This window comes from Garra rufa, chromosome 13 (genome assembly GCF_049309525.1).
Source record: "Garra rufa chromosome 13, GarRuf1.0, whole genome shotgun sequence".
NCBI classification, from domain to species: domain Eukaryota; kingdom Metazoa; phylum Chordata; class Actinopteri; order Cypriniformes; family Cyprinidae; genus Garra; species Garra rufa.
Genome location: NC_133373.1, coordinates 39,012,864 through 39,029,036, shown reverse-complemented (window position 1 = coordinate 39,029,036; position 16,173 = coordinate 39,012,864). Strand labels below are relative to the sequence as shown.

General features: G+C 41.5%; 1 protein-coding gene across 5 annotated transcripts in view; it reads left to right on the top strand.

Moving 5' to 3' along the window:
- Positions 1–16,173, top strand: part of pak5 (p21 protein (Cdc42/Rac)-activated kinase 5) — a 53,447-nt gene that overhangs the window by 7,211 nt on the left and 30,063 nt on the right. Inside the window, exons 1-3 of one of the 5 annotated variants that reach the window (XM_073817072.1) lie at positions 4,592–4,715; positions 9,240–9,463; positions 12,360–12,404. In XM_073817072.1, coding sequence (XP_073673173.1) covers positions 4,700–4,715; positions 9,240–9,463; positions 12,360–12,404 — 285 coding nt within the window. In that variant the 5' untranslated portion in view covers positions 4,592–4,699. Of the gene's footprint in view, positions 1–4,591; positions 4,716–5,496; positions 6,593–9,239; positions 9,464–12,359; positions 12,405–16,041 lie in introns of those variants that run through there. The other 4 variants (XM_073817074.1, XM_073817073.1, XM_073817075.1 and 1 more) reach the window with 4 other exon arrangements.

The following is a 16,173-nucleotide window of genomic DNA, read 5'->3' as shown; positions in this document are numbered from 1 at the left end:
AACAAGTCAAAATTAAGTGTGGCTTTGCTTGAAACAAGCTAAATAATCTGCCAATGGGGTAAGAAAAATAATTTTGTTTTCTGTTTGAAATAAGATTTTTTTTCTTACCCCATTGGCAGATTATTTTCCTTGTTCTAAGCAAAAACTCACTTAATTGTGACTTGTTTTTTCTGAAAACAAGAACATTTTTGCATGTCTAGAAAATCCTTCTTTATTTAAGTATATTTAGATATTTTGGCTGGAAACAAGACAAACAATCTAAGTAGAAAAAGCATTTTTTGCAGTGCACACACATCTCCTGTAGAGATTTTTGGTTACTACAATATATTTAGTATCTTACTAGTGGTGACTACTGTATGTCAAGTTGATGTACATATGGTATAGATGTATGTTAAAATCAGTAATGGTGTTATCAAACAGACGATGAACACTATTAATAGCCTTGATTATGTGTTGCAATCAAACTTGTGGCAAAATTTCGTAGTGCTGTATGTTGTTTCAAGGCTGGCATCATCGGCGGTCCTCTGAGGGGTTGGCATCATCTCTTCTCGGGTATTCTGAATCCAGACTGAATCTTGTGTAATTCCTAGTTACCACGGGAGTTAGAGAAATAGAGAATAGAGAAAATATTAGCGTAGCGTAAAAAATTACGTGTTTAGCCCAAGTTAAAGAATGTTGATGTGCACTTGATCAGATGTAACTGTAGTACAAGGTTATGAGATACATTATGAGAATGCTTGGCTAAAGAGATGAGTCTTTAATCTAGATTTAAACATAGAGAGTGTGTCTGAACCCCAAACGTTATCAGGAAGGCTATTCCAGAGTTTGGGAGCCAAATGTGAAAAGTCTCTCCCTCCTTTAGTGGACTTTGCTATCCTAGGTACTATCAAAAGTCCAGAGTTTTGCGGGTGATGATTGTAGCGTGGTAGGAGACTAGTTAGGGAGCGTGATGATTGTAGAGTGGTAGGAGACTAGTTAGGGAGCGTGATGATTGTAGAGTGGTAGGAGACTAGTTAGGGAGCGTGATGATTGTAGAGTGGTAGGAGACTAGTTAGGGAGCGTGATGATTGTAGAGTGGTAGGAGACTAGTTAGGGAGCGTGATGATTGTAGAGTGGTAGGAGACTAGTTAGGGAGCGTGAAGGATTGTAGAGTGGTAGGAGACTAGTTAGGGAGCGTGATGATTGTAGAGTGGTAGGAGACTAGTTAGGGAGCGTGATGATTGTAGAGTGGTAGGAGACTAGTTAGGGAGCGTGATGATTGTAGCGTGGTAGGAGACTAGTTAGGGAGCGTGATGATTGTAGAGTGGTAGGAGACTAGTTAGGGAGCGTGATGATTGTAGAGTGGTAGGAGACTAGTTAGGGAGCGTGATGATTGTAGAGTGGTAGGAGACTAGTTAGGGAGCGTGATGATTGTAGCGTGGTAGGAGACTAGTTAGGGAGCGTGATGATTGTAGCGTGGTAGGAGACTAGTTAGGGAGCGTGATGATTGTAGAGTGGTAGGAGACTAGTTAGGGAGCGTGATGATTGTAGCGTGGTAGGAGACTAGTTAGGGAGCGTGATGATTGTAGCGTGGTAGGAGACTAGTTAGGGAGCGTGATGATTGTAGAGTGGTAGGAGACTAGTTAGGGAGCGTGATGATTGTAGAGTGGTACGAGACTAGTTAGGGAGGGTGATGATTGTAGAGTGGTAGGAGACTAGTTAGGGAGGGTGATGATTGTAGAGTGGTAGGAGACTAGTTAGGGAGCGTGATGATTGTAGAGTGGTAGGAGACTAGTTAGGGAGGGTGATGATTGTAGCGTGGTAGGAGACTAGTTAGGGAGCGTGATGATTGTAGCGTGGTAGGAGACTAGTTAGGGAGCGTGATGATTGTAGAGTAGTAGGAGACTAGTTAGGGAGCGTGATGATTGTAGAGTAGTAGGAGACTAGTTAGGGAGCGTGATGATTGTAGAGTGGTAGGAGACTAGTTAGGGAGCGTGATGATTGTAGCGTGGTAGGAGACTAGTTAGGGAGCGTGATGATTGTAGCGTGGTAGGAGACTAGTTAGGGAGCGTGATGATTGTAGAGTGGTAGGAGACTAGTTAGGGAGCGTGATGATTGTAGCGTGGTAGGAGACTAGTTAGGGAGCGTGATGATTGTAGCGTGGTAGGAGACTAGTTAGGGAGCGTGATGATTGTAGCGTGGTAGGAGACTAGTTAGGGAGCGTGATGATTGTAGAGTGGTAGGAGACTAGTTAGGGAGCGTGATGATTGTAGCGTGGTAGGAGACTAGTTAGGGAGCGTGATGATTGTAGCGTGGTAGGAGACTAGTTAGGGAGCGTGATGATTGTAGCGTGGTAGGAGACTAGTTAGGGAGCGTGATGATTGTAGAGTGGTAGGAGACTAGTTAGGGAGCGTGATGATTGTAGCGTGGTAGGAGACTAGTTAGGGAGCGTGATGATTGTAGAGTGGTAGGAGACTAGTTAGGGAGCGTGATGATTGTAGAGTGGTAGGAGACTAGTTAGGGAGGGTGATGATTGTAGAGTGGTAGGAGACTAGTTAGGGAGGGTGATGATTGTAGAGTGGTAGGAGACTAGTTAGGGAGGGTGATGATTGTAGAGTGGTAGGAGACTAGTTAGGGAGGGTGATGATTGTAGAGTGGTAGGAGACTAGTTAGGGAGGGTGATGATTGTAGAGTGGTAGGAGACTAGTTAGGGAGGGTGATGATTGTAGAGTGGTAGGAGACTAGTTAGGGAGGGTGATGATTGTAGAGTGGTAGGAGACTAGTTAGGGAGCGTGATGATTGTAGAGTAGTAGGAGACTAGTTAGGGAGCGTGATGATTGTAGAGTAGTAGGAGACTAGTTAGGGAGCGTGATGATTGTAGCGTGGTAGGAGACTAGTTAGGGAGCGTGATGATTGTAGCGTGGTAGGAGACTAGTTAGGGAGCGTGATGATTGTAGCGTGGTAGGAGACTAGTTAGGGAGCGTGATGATTGTAGCGTGGTAGGAGACTAGTTAGGGAGCGTGATGATTGTAGCGTGGTAGGAGACTAGTTAGGGAGCGTGATGATTGTAGCGTGGTAGGAGACTAGTTAGGGAGCGTGATGATGGTAGCGTGGTAGGAGACTAGTTAGGGAGCGTGATGATTGTAGCGTGGTTGGAGACTAGTTAGGGAGCGTGATGATTGTAGCGTGGTAGGAGACTAGTTAGGGAGCGTGATGATGGTAGCGTGGTAGGAGACTAGTTAGGGAGCGTGATGATTGTAGCGTGGTTGGAGACTAGTTAGGGAGCGTGATGATGGTAGCGTGGTAGGAGACTAGTTAGGGAGCGTGATGATTGTAGCGTGGTTGGAGACTAGTTAGGGAGCGTGATGATTGTAGCGTGGTTGGAGACTAGTTAGGGAGCGTGATGATTGTAGCGTGGTAGGAGACTAGTTAGGGAGCGTGATGATGGTAGCGTGGTAGGAGACTAGTTAGGGAGCGTGATGATTGTAGCGTGGTAGGAGACTAGTTAGGGAGCGTGATGATTGTAGCGTGGTAGGAGACTAGTTAGGGAGCGTGATGATTGTAGAGTGGTAGGAGACTAGTTAGGGAGCGTGATGATTGTAGCGTGGTAGGAGACTAGTTAGGGAGCGTGATGATGGTAGCGTGGTAGGAGACTAGTTAGGGAGCGTGATGATTGTAGCGTGGTAGGAGACTAGTTAGGGAGCGTGATGATTGTAGCGTGGTAGGAGACTAGTTAGGGAGCGTGATGATTGTAGAGTGGTAGGAGACTAGTTAGGGAGCGTGATGATTGTAGCGTGGTAGGAGACTAGTTAGGGAGCGTGATGATGGTAGCGTGGTAGGAGACTAGTTAGGGAGCGTGATGATTGTAGCGTGGTAGGAGACTAGTTAGGGAGCGTGATGATTGTAGCGTGGTAGGAGACTAGTTAGGGAGCGTGATGATGGTAGCGTGGTAGGAGACCAGGTTTCTTGATCTGGTAAGGACTCTAGCAGCTGCATTTTGGACTACCTGTAGCTTATTTATTGAAGATGCAGGACAACCACCTAGTAGTGCATTACAATAGTCCAGTCTAGATATTAGATATTAGAAGATATTATATTAATATATCATCTCAGTGTGAACTCAGCCATTTCTCATCAGCTGATCTGAGCTGCTCCACGCTCTTTTTGCAAACCTAGACTGTTATTGGGTGATGAATCGTGACATTTAAAAATAAAAATACAGAACAATTAAAACCAACAACACAGAATTTGGGAAATAAATCAGATTTCATAAGGCCCTGCTGAAGCTATATAGGACAGTGAAGTTTTAGCAGCACAGTCTCATATCTCATCTGTTGAGCTGTAAAAAACATCTGAGCAATAAGATTCTGCTCTGGTGTGTGTGTGGGAGAGAGAGAGAGAGAGAGAGAGTGTGTGTGTGTGTGTGTGTGTGTGTGTGTGTGTGTGTGTGTGTGTGTGTGTGAGTGTGTGTGTGTGTGAGTGTGTGTGTGTGTGTGTGTGTGTGTGTGTGTGTGTGTGTGTGTGTGTGTGTGTTAGCGGAAGTGTCTCTGCGGGTGTGTTCCGCGTGTGTGTGATCCGTGTGTGTGTCCGTAACAGGAGGAGTGTGTTTCTGGTTGAGTTTGATCAGAGCGCTGTGGATGGTGATTCGCTCTCGTTCTGCTGCTAATCACTCGTTAATCGTCCGTTGAGCAGAGGAACATGTGTCCGGATCGGCCTCGATATGAATCTGATTCCAGGTACGTGAGTCTTTCTGAAGTTCAGTCAGGAGATCCTCCGTGTGTCGTGATGTTCCTCGTGAGATCATGTGATCAAACGCTTCTGTTCTCATGAGTGTTTCTGAATAATCATCAGATTGGTTTACAGCGACTCTCTCTTTATCAGCGGTGTGTTTAGTCTCAGTTCACTGGCAGATTGAAGTATAAACCAGTGACTGACTGGAGCAGATAGGAGAGAATATGAGTCAAGTCAAGTCACCTTTATTTATATAGCGCTTTTAACAATACAGATTGTGTCAAAGCAACTGCACAGTATTTAAACAGAACAATAGTGTGTAAGTAACGCATTATTGTAAACAATCAATTTTCAGTTAAAGGCAGTTCATCAATGAATTCAGTGATATCATCGTCAGTTCAGTTCAAATAGTATACGATATCGCTAGAAAATGTCCCCAACTAAGCAAGCCAGAGGCGACAGCGGCAAGGAACCAAAACTCCACAGGTGACAGAAATGGAGAAAAAAACCTTGGGAGAAACCAGGCTCAGTCGGGGGACCAGTTCTCCTCTGGCCAGACCAAACCAGCAGTTTGTACCAATGTCCAATTGTAGAGAACTCATCAGGTTCCTGTGATGTAGCGCCGATGGCCGTCTAGGTTGGCGAGGTCTTCATTGATGATCCGTCTCTGGAGCTCATCTGGTTGACATCCACGGCTATTGAAGTCATCTCCAGGTGGTGATCCATGATCTGAGTTGGGTGCGGACTGGATCCGGGGGACTGCAGTGACCATCTGATCCGGATACAGGCTGGGTCTGGAGAGAAATCAGGAGCTCAATTACTGTCACAGCATCAGATGTACAGCTGCTAAACTCTGAGTGTGTGTTATATGAATGAATCAGAAACACTGCATAGAGACTGATTCATCAGATTCATCACATGAGGATTGGCCGTTCTGACTTCATATGAATACATCTTTGCTTCATTAGAGGTTTAGTTCATCCAGAAATCATCATTCACTGTCATCACATCTCTATAAGTTTCTTTCTTCTGTGGAACACAAAATATTGTAAGATAAAAAACACTGAGATATTTCTTAAAATATTTTCTTTTGTGTTTCACTGAAAAAAGAGAATACAATCAATGTCTTCATTCTGTTGTGTTTATTTATTTATTTTATCACTTTTTTAAGTTAGACTAGTATATTTTGCTGTGCTATCAAAAAAATTGGAGTATCTGAAATGTTGGTGTCTATTTTTTAAAATTTATTAGAGTACAAGGTCACATGGCTCAAAACAAATAACTATTTTATTTATTATTCATACATTTTTATTTATTTGAGTTGTTTATTATTCATTTTTATTATTTATGTTTATTTGTTTCATTTCATGTTATTGTTTTTTGGTGGCACAGCTAGTGAGTATTTTGGCAGGGCAAACATAAATCGGTGTGTTGTCAGATCAGTGTGTCAGCGGTGAATCTGGAGGTTTGTTGTCCTGCAGCTGCGGCGGTCAGCGCTCAAGTGCAGCAGGCGGCGTGTGGAATGCGATGGTATCTGTGTGGCGTTTGTGAACGGCTGCTGAAAATAGCCGGCCGGCGGGCGTGTTCTGCGAGCAGGAAGCTGGTGAAGGTCCAGGACCTGCGTTTGTGCGGGAAGCGTGCGCCGACAGATGGTGCGAGGACGAACGGAGCCGCGGGTCTCCAGCTGACGGTCAGAGGGGCCGCGGGGGGGCGAGCGGTGCCGGACGCGAGCGGCGGTGACTGGCGGCGTCCCGTCGGCGATTGGCACGCGGACACTGGCGCATTGTTTGGATGATCTGCCGAAGACGCCTGAGTAAGAGCTCTTGACGCTCCGCAGCTGCCGTGTGACGCTCAGATGCTCCGTGTCAGATTCAGAGTCACTGTGAGTCAGTCATTAGTTTGCTCGATTCCTGAATGTGGCTTTCACTGCTTGATCTGCTTGTTTGAGCAACATATCAACTTCTGATCCACCAATCACGTGAGTTTGGGGCGGGACTATCTGTCTGGCTGACCAATGACCAATGAGTGTGTGATAAACATGTCTTTATTTGTCTAGTTTGTTTTGGAGACGCAGAAATGACACATGGATTTAACCTCATGTCCGAGCATCTCTGCACTCACTGCTGGGTAAAATACACCGGTGTTTTGGTTTCTAGGTGTTTATCTTTTCTGTGAATAATGTGATGTTCTGTGCTGATTCGTGCTGTCGACTCGTGTGTGACGTTGTGTTTCTGCGTCTCTGTTTCTGCTCAGTGTTCGTCCCAGGAGCCTGTAAGCTTTCTCTAGTCTTTGTAATCCCATTTTCAGGCTGTCCGTCCTGATCTGGGTCACGGTTTCATCAGGGTTACAGCTGCTGACGGGCCCCTTCACGAGCCGCCCGCCGGCCCATAATCCCTCAGTCCTGATCGCTCCGGACGCTCCTCAGGCTGATTGAGATTTCTCCTTCATAGCTCAGGAAACTTCACAAAGCCTAAGCAAATGTTTTTTTCCAAAATAATAAATAATAATATTAAATAAATAATAATAATTAAAAAATATTTATTATTATTATAAATAATTTAAGTTTTTCAGTAAATGAACTTGAATTAAATCTTGCAAAAACAAAATACTAAACTAAAAACAAACAGAATGTGGAGGAAAAATCTGAAATTAAATTAGTGAAAAAAAGAAGAAAAAAAAAAGATTTCCTATATTATGATTATTGTTAAAATGTAAATAATTATTTTAATTGTTAAAGATATGTGAATTCAATTAATTTGCCATTATTAGACATTTAGTTTAAAGATCTGAGATGATCTGGAGCTTCTGCTGACGCTGCAGGAACCACAGCAGATGAGTGACTGAACACACTGATATCCTGAGACTGTGTGAAACGTGCGTGTGTGTGTGTGTGTGTGTGTGTGTGTGTGTGTGTGTGTGTGTGTGTGTGTGTGTGTGTGTGAGTGTGTGTGTGTGAGTGTGTGTGAGTGTGTGTGTGTGTGTGTGTGTGTGTGTGTGTGTGTGTGTGTGTGTGTGTGTGAGTGTGTGTGAGTGTGTGTGTGTGTGTGTGTGTGTGTGTGTGTGTGTGTGTGTGTGAAACGTGCGTGTGTGTGTGTGTGTGTGTGTGTGTGTGTGTGTGTGTGTGTGAGTGTGTGTGAGTGTGTGAGTGTGTGTGTGTGTGTGTGTGTGAGTGTGTGTGTGTGTGTGTGTGTGTGTGTGTGTGTGTGTGTGTGTACCTGGTATTCATCACGTTGTGGGGACCAAATGTCCCCACAAGGATAGTAATACCAGTAGATTTTGACCTTGTGGGGACATTTCTCAGGTCCCCATGAGGAAACAGGCTTATAAATCATGCACAATGAGTTTTTTTGATGAAGTAAAAGTTTGCACAATCTCCTGTGAGGGCTAGGTTTAGGTGTAGGGTAGGTGTAGGGCCATAGAAAGTACGGTTTGTACAGTATAAAAACCATTACGCCTATGGAATGTCCCCATAAAACATGTAAACCCAACGTGTGTGTGTGTGTGTGTGTGTGTGTGTGTGTGTGCGTGTGTGTGTGTGTGTGTGTGTGTGTGTGTGTGTGTGTGTCTGTGTGTGTGTGTGTGTGTGTGTGTGTGTGTGTGTGTGTGTGTGTGTGTGTGTGTGTGTGTAAATGCATGTGGACGGCTGGGATATTTCTGGAGGAGCAGATGATGTTTCTGTCTAATGGAAACTCCTCAGATATCCCAGAAGGCCTTTCAGCAGCACTTACAGCTCTGAAACAAATCAGAAGAGATCTATTAATAACCAACGTGATCTTTCCTGATGTTTGACCTGAAGCGTCTGACCGTCGTTACGCCTCTGAGGTGTCGGAACTGGACCCGCTTAACTGTGTTTACGTTGTGAGATTACCCATGATGCACTGCAGCACAGAGAAACATCTACTAACGCAACAACAGTCAGCTGCTGTTTCATTTAGATGCTGATAGACACATTCACACACACACACACACACTCTCTCTCTGTGTGAGAGAGAGAGACTATTGTTCTCCTAAATCACCATCCGAGATAAAGAACAATCAGACACACAAATCCATGACATAAAGCTTCTGGATCACGAATTTTTGTGAATTAATTTAGTAATTATCACAGTTAATAAACTGATTAAAACATGAAACACAAAATTCAGAAAAAAAGAAAGAAAAGAAAAAAAAACATTATTTGAGAAAAAACAACAACAAAAGTTTATTTGTGGATCAAAATAAAACTGATTTGATAGATTATCATTAATGTTTCAATTTTAATAATTTATCACAATGTTATAGTTTTATGACTTTAATGAATTAGGAATGCTTTAATTCAATTTAAGGAAAAATATAAAATATTTTTTTATGAATTCACTTAATTATCATGGATTATGTAATTATGTATTAAAATATAAAACATAAAATCCAGGTGAAAAGAATTTGAGGGAAAAATGATAAAATGGAATTTGCGAAACTAATATAATATGTGTTTGCACAAGTGTTTGTGAATCACAGAGAGCAATGAGCGTCGTTGTGTGCCGTTGCAGGTTTCTCCAGCTTCTCCAGGATGTTTGGAAAGAAGAAGAAGCGTCTGGAGATTTCGGCCCCGTCTAACTTCGAGCACCGCGTCCACACCGGCTTCGATCCGCACGAGCAGAAGTTCACCGGCCTGCCGCAGCAATGGCAGAGTCTTCTGGCCGACACGGCCAACCGGCCCAAACCCATGGTGGACCCGTCCTACATCACGCCCATACAGCTCGCGCCCATGAAGGTACTTCCTGTTCCTGCGCCTCACTTCCTGTGTCTCTCTCAGCCGTCGGCAGCTCTCGTCCTCCCACGCTGGTTCATTCTTAGAGTACGTGAGCTCTGTTATGAAACCCCAAACATAAATCATACAGCACCACACGTGCTTCATGGAGGAGCCAATCCCACAATGCACTGCAACTCAGTGCTCAGGGAAAAAAGATTTAAGATGGCAGATGAAGCCATTTAATAATTCACATAATAATACTGTGTCTCATATAGAACCCCTCTTTATGTAGAGCGTACGAATTGAGGGTTTCCAAACTGGGAAGCGTTCAGAAAAAAACCTGTGTAAGAACATATAAAACTAAAAAACATAAAAATGTGGTGAAAATAAATAAATAAATAAATATATATATATATATATAAAAAACAATGAAATTACACTACCGTTCAAAAGTTTGGGGTCAGTGAGACTTGTAATAGTCTTTAAAGAAGTCTCTTCTGCTCATCGAGGCTGCATTTATTTGATTAAAAATACAGAAAAAAACAGTAATATTGCAAAATGTTTTTACAATATAAAATAATGTTTTTTTATTTTAACATACTTTAAAATAGAATTTATTCCTGTGATGAAACGCTGAATTTTTATCATCAGTCTTAAGTGTCACATGATCCTTCAGAAATCATTCTAATCTGCTGATTTATTATTAGAACGATCAATGCTGGATAATATCAACAGTTGTGCTGACAAATATTTTTTAGAATCTGTGATTTTTTTTTTTCCGGGATTCTTTCATGAATAACAAGTTTAAAAAGTACAGTGTTTATTCAAAATATAAATATTTTATAACAATGTAAATTATTTATTATTAACTTTTAATAAACTTTTAATTATTAACTTAATACATCCTTGGCGAATAAAAGTGCAAATTTCTTAAAAAAAAAAAGAAACACTAAAAATGTACTGACCCCAAACTTTTGAACGGTAGTGTATGTAAATAACTAAATATATAATACATCTTGAAATGATGGATCAGTGTGTGTCTGTAGAGCAGCAGAACCAGCCGGAGACCAGAGCTGCTGCAGTGACCTGCTGAACAGAGCCGTGTTCCTGCATCTTAACCAGATTAACCAGATTAACCAGCACTAACGGCTCTGCTCAGCAGGATCTTCTCCAGTGTTGGAGATGCTGAATGTGTTCATGTGTGTTTGGGTTAAAGCCGCTCTGTCTCCTCTCTCCTGTCCTGTCCTGCTGCGTAACGCTCGTCCTCGTCTCCTGTCTGCGTCCAGTGTCTCTGCAGACGGCCGTAAGGACAGCGTCTCACTAACAAACGCACACTAGACTATTCCTGCTGAACCGGCGCTCGTACGAATGAAACTACCCACTGATAAAGCTGTGAGACGCCGCCTGACATCAGCTTCGCCGGCGCTCATCTCTTACTCTGAACACTAACACTTCCATTATGAGTTCAGACCATATGAACGTCTGTTTTCAGTCTGGTGATCATCAGCAGTTACCAGTGTCAAGGTCTCTAGTTAGTTAGTTAGTCACACATACCAGACCATTAGAATAGACCAGCAGCTCCTGCTCGTCTGATGGCGCTGGCAACACGACAGTCACGGCTTTGAGTCCCAGAATCCACGTGCGGATAAATACGCCTCAATATCAGCTATTCTAAACCGAGAAATCATATCGTCCTGAACTCATGAGCTGAACTGAACTGAAGGAGAGATTTTGTAGAATCAGTGACGGATCAGAAAGTCCACGACTGTCAAACTCTGAAAAAAAAGGACTAAATAACCAGCCGTCCTGATATACTTTCATGGTGTGTTTGTCCCGTTTGGCGCTCGACAGTCGTGACCATGATGAACTGTCGATGTGATTCTACAGATTTTCTCGTCTGACTTTAATTCGGTTCAGTTTGTGACTCTGCATCGACACCAAGAGTAAATAAAAAATAAAGCCCTATGAAATACACTGCCCTCTGAAAGTTAGGAAACACCCCTGGCAAAGTGTGAGTCATCTTTGGGCAATCCTTCAGGAGGCTTGGAGTAATATATCAAGTCAACGTTTGAATAAACTGACAGCTCAGACGCCCAGATTATCCAGAGCTGTAATAGCTGCTAATGATGGTTAATTTAAGTTTTTTCTATGTATAAACTGTTTATGTAATAAAATATGTTTTCGGAATTTGAGTTGTTCCTTATCAGTGCAAAATTATCACAGTTTAAAAAGGATTCATGCCAATATTGTCCAAAACCCCACTTTCCTAGGGCATTTCCAAACTTTTGGAGGGCAGTTTACATTAGATTTTTGGCTAAATTCAGTTTTATATCCTAAATTCATTTTATATTTTTCCAAATTCCATTTTTCTATTTTAATTTGTTAATAAACAAAAAAATAAATAAATAAAAAATGAGATATAATTTTTTCATAAGGCTTTGTGTTTATTTTTTGCCAAATTCCATTTTATTTTTAGTTTAAGTAGCTTTAAGTAAATTTAAAATAAATAAATAAAGATGAGATGTAAAATACATGCAAAGTCCTATGAAATACACCCTCACAACCCTAATTTAGTTATATTTTTTCTCAGATTTATAATGCAATTTTGTATTATAGCCAAATCCATTTTTTCTGCTTTCTAATTTTACTATATTCCATTTGAATCATTAAACTAGATTTTTGTAATCGTAAAGCATGTCTAAATGATTTTAATCATGAAACCTAACAATTGAACAAGTTTAGCCAAATGTAATGTTTGCATTTTGAGTGTTATTGCATTTTGGTTGTCCTTGTGATAGTTTGAGCGGTGTGGAGTCACTGGACGCAGGAGGCTTCGGCGCGTTCATCAGATGTTGTGCAGCAGGAGATATCTCTGAAGAGGGATACACGGATATTAATTCTCTTGCTCTCTTCACAGATATCTCCCAAGAAAGTCCGGTTGGCTGAATCTCCGTTGCGAAAAGTATGCCCTCTTTCCTTGCTTCTCTTTCTCGTCTCTTTTCTTTTCTCCTCTCCCTGTTTTGATCTTAATTTCCTCTCTTCATCGGCCCCATGCATTTCTGCTCGCGAGCGTCTGACGTGGTCCTTACGTCGTCGCGTTTGGGTCCGAGCGCGTGAGCCGGCAGACCCAAACCGTGACCGACGCGAGAGACGCCGCAGAAGCAGAAATGCATGATTGCGGGACGGACAGACGAGCGCGGAGCGCGTGAGCCGATCCGATTCATAAACCCCTTATGAATGCTGCGTTATGTCCTATGGCTTGATCTGATCAACAGAGATCAGTCATTTCCATCTGCTGGCATGAATCATAACATCTCTGCTGCATGTGATGAGATAATAAACATGCCATTTCTTATTTTAGTCAAGTATGACCAGGATGTGTGTACACTCTTAATAATAAAGGTGCTTCACGCTGACATAGAAGAACCTTTTTTGTCTAAATGCTTCCATAAAGAACCTTTAACATCTGAAGAACCTTTCTGTTTCACAAAAGGTTCTTTGTGGCGAAAGAAGGTTCTTCAGATTATAAAAAGGTAAGAAAGAGGTGGTTCTTTAAAGAACCTTGGACTTAATGGTTCTTTTTGGAACTAAAAATGGTTGTTCTATGGCTTCGCTTTGAAGAACCTTTTAAAGCACCTTTATTTTTAAGAGTGTAGATGTAGCTAAAATACTAGAGTTTTTGTTCTGATACTGTCAGCATGTAAGATTCTCTAACTGCATTTAAAACTGAGTTCATATGGAGTTAAATGACACCAGAAGTGTTTTAAGTTCAGACCCTACAGGCGAACACAGTTCATGCACTGGTCAGATATTGTGGTCTGTTTTGCTTCCGTATCTTGTCTTCATTTAGACCAGTGGAAAGAAAGCATCCAAAGTATACATTTAAGTGTTTATTTTATTGCACTTATATATTTGCGTCTGTAGATTTCAGTCTTTCTTCAGACTTTCTCTTACAAACACCAAACTTCACAGTTTTATTCCTCTCTGTATTCTGAAGGTTTGTTCATATTTCATTCACACTGATTTATAGAACACTTTACTCCTTAAAACATGGTGAAAATGTGTTTTTCTGGCTGTTGACAGTATTTTCTGATTTATGGAGTGATAAAAAGAGAATCCAAAACCCCATCTGGAACAACCTTCAACTCTAATATGACAACAGAATCACACGTGAATTATGATCCTGTGTTCACATTGATCTTTTGGAAATGTATGCAAATAAGTGCATATTTAATTAGAGAATGCCTCATTTGCATATTTAAACAGAACATTTCAGAAAACTCAGTCATTTGGGGGAGTGTGGTGATATCTATTGGTTCAGTTTTGTACCCTGTTCACCTGTAATCAGTGTTGGGGGAAACGCATTACAAGTAACGCAAGTTACGTAATAATATTACTTTTTCCAAGTAACTAGTGAAGTAATGCATTACTTTTTAATTGACAAGAAAATATCTGAGTTACTTTTCCCCTCATTTATTGATTAAAAGCTCTCCTGTCCTCATGTTGAGAGAAATTGTGAGTAAGATGTTAATTTAGCTCTAGAATAAATGAGAACATGCAAAAAAATAATCTCACTCACTTAACAAAAAGATACAGTATTTCTCAAAATGATTACAAACTGAAATTCAAACTGCAATAATTAAATATGCTCAATAATACAAATATCCTTTATGCATTTAATCCCATTTTATTAACTGATGTCCTTGCTGCCGACCATCGATGATCCAATTCATCCATACTAATAAGCACAAATTACTCGAGATAGTCTAACATTTGTTTTTTTTTTATTGCTAAAGAGTTGACATTTGTTCTTCTGTGGTCTACTGTACAGACCTCAATTTATTTTTCTCTAAACCTGAGGCTTTTGGTGTAAAAAGGCTTTTACATTTGACAAAAATACAACTTTTTATATTAAAAACTAACAAGCAAGCCCTGCCCAGATTTAAAAAGTAACGCAAAAGTAACGCAACGCATTACTTTCCATAAAAAGTAACTAAGTAACACAATTAGTTACTTTTTTAGTTAGTAACTCAGTATTGTAACGCATTACTTTATTCATCAGAATTGTCCATGATATTTGCCCATTGGTTATTATCTTAATTGGGTGTTTGCATTATCTTGCATTGGTAACGAGCCATCACTAGCTCATGGTTGTGGTTGCCAGATCTCTAGAGTTTTAATCCCCCAGTCAGATCTTTTTTCTTAGTTTTCCTCGTGTTACCCCTCACACCCGGGTCCTACCGCACCCGCTCCGAGTGGGTCTCGAACCCGGGTCACCGGCACGAGAGGCGGACGCACTAACAAGGAGGTTAAAAGGCTGCAACCTCTAGCGTCAGTCGCTAGTCCGTCTCTTGAGATCGGGGAGTGAGGTTTACCTGCACAGCACCTACTAGCTGGCCTCCGTTTCACTCGTCTTAAAGGAGTAGTTCACTTCCAGAACACAAATTTACAGATAATGTACTCACCCTCTTGTCATCCAAGATGTTCATGTCTTTCTTTCTTCAGTCGTAAACAAATTATGTTTTTTGAGGAACACATTTCAGGAGTGTTCTCCATATAGTGGACTTCTATGGTGCCCTGAGTTTGAACTTCCAAAATGCAGTTTAAATGCAGCTTCAAAGAGCTCTAAATGATCCCAGCCGAGGAAGAAGAGTCTTATCTAGTGATAACATTTTTTTATTTTATTTTTTATTATAATTTATATCCTTTTTCAACCTCAAACGCTCGTCTAGCTCTGCGTGAACTGTGTATTCCTGTTCAAGACAGTTAGGGTATGTCAAAAAACTCCCATCTCATTTTCTCCTCCAACTTCATAATCGTCCTACATCACTGCAGAAGGACAGACCCAGTGTTTACAAAGTGAACGTGCAAAGAACAAACACCCAACAAAAAAGTAAAACAGTGATGGAGGACGATTTGGAAGTTGGAGGAGAAAATGAGATGGGAGTTTTTCGACATACCCTAACTGTCTTGAACCAGAATACACGCAGAGCTAGACAAGACAAGTGTTTGAGGTTAAAAAGTATATAAATGTAAAAATGTTTTTAGAAAATAACCAATTGTTTGGCTAGATAAGACTCTTCTTCCTCAGCTGAGATCGTTTAGAGTCTTTGAAGCTGCATTTAAACTGTATTTTGGAAGTTCAAACTCAGGGCACCATAGAAGTCCATTATATGGAGAACACTCCTGAAATGTGTTCCTTAAAAAACATAATTTCTTTACGACTGAAGAAAGAAAGACATGAACATCTTGGATGACAAGAGGGTGACTACATTATCTTTACATTTTTGTTCAGGAAGTGAACTAATCTTTTAAATTCAGACAGTTTTCTCTCTGTTTCCTGTCCACAGTTAGTGTGTTTGCGGTCTGTGTTGGTTGTCTCTGGTCCGTCAGTGTCAGCTGGACAGGTTCACCCGTCGGGTCACTGTGTGAGTCACTGGGTTTTAGTGGGGTGTATTTTTAGAAACGCTTGGCTGGCCGCTGAGACACATGAGTGATGCGTTGCCTTTTTGGCAGGCCGTGTGTGTTTCGGGTAACTGAGAGGACGAGGAGGGCGTTCCCACGTCGCCCCGCGCTTTAAAAGACTCAACAGCCGGGCGTCCCGCTGCGCTGCATGCGTTCAGCCGAAAGGACAGTATCATACAGCTCATGTGGGTTTATTCTGCTTGGTAATGGACTTTCATTGTCGTGGAATACGTGACGTGTTGAAGAGGATGCTACAGCGATCAAGT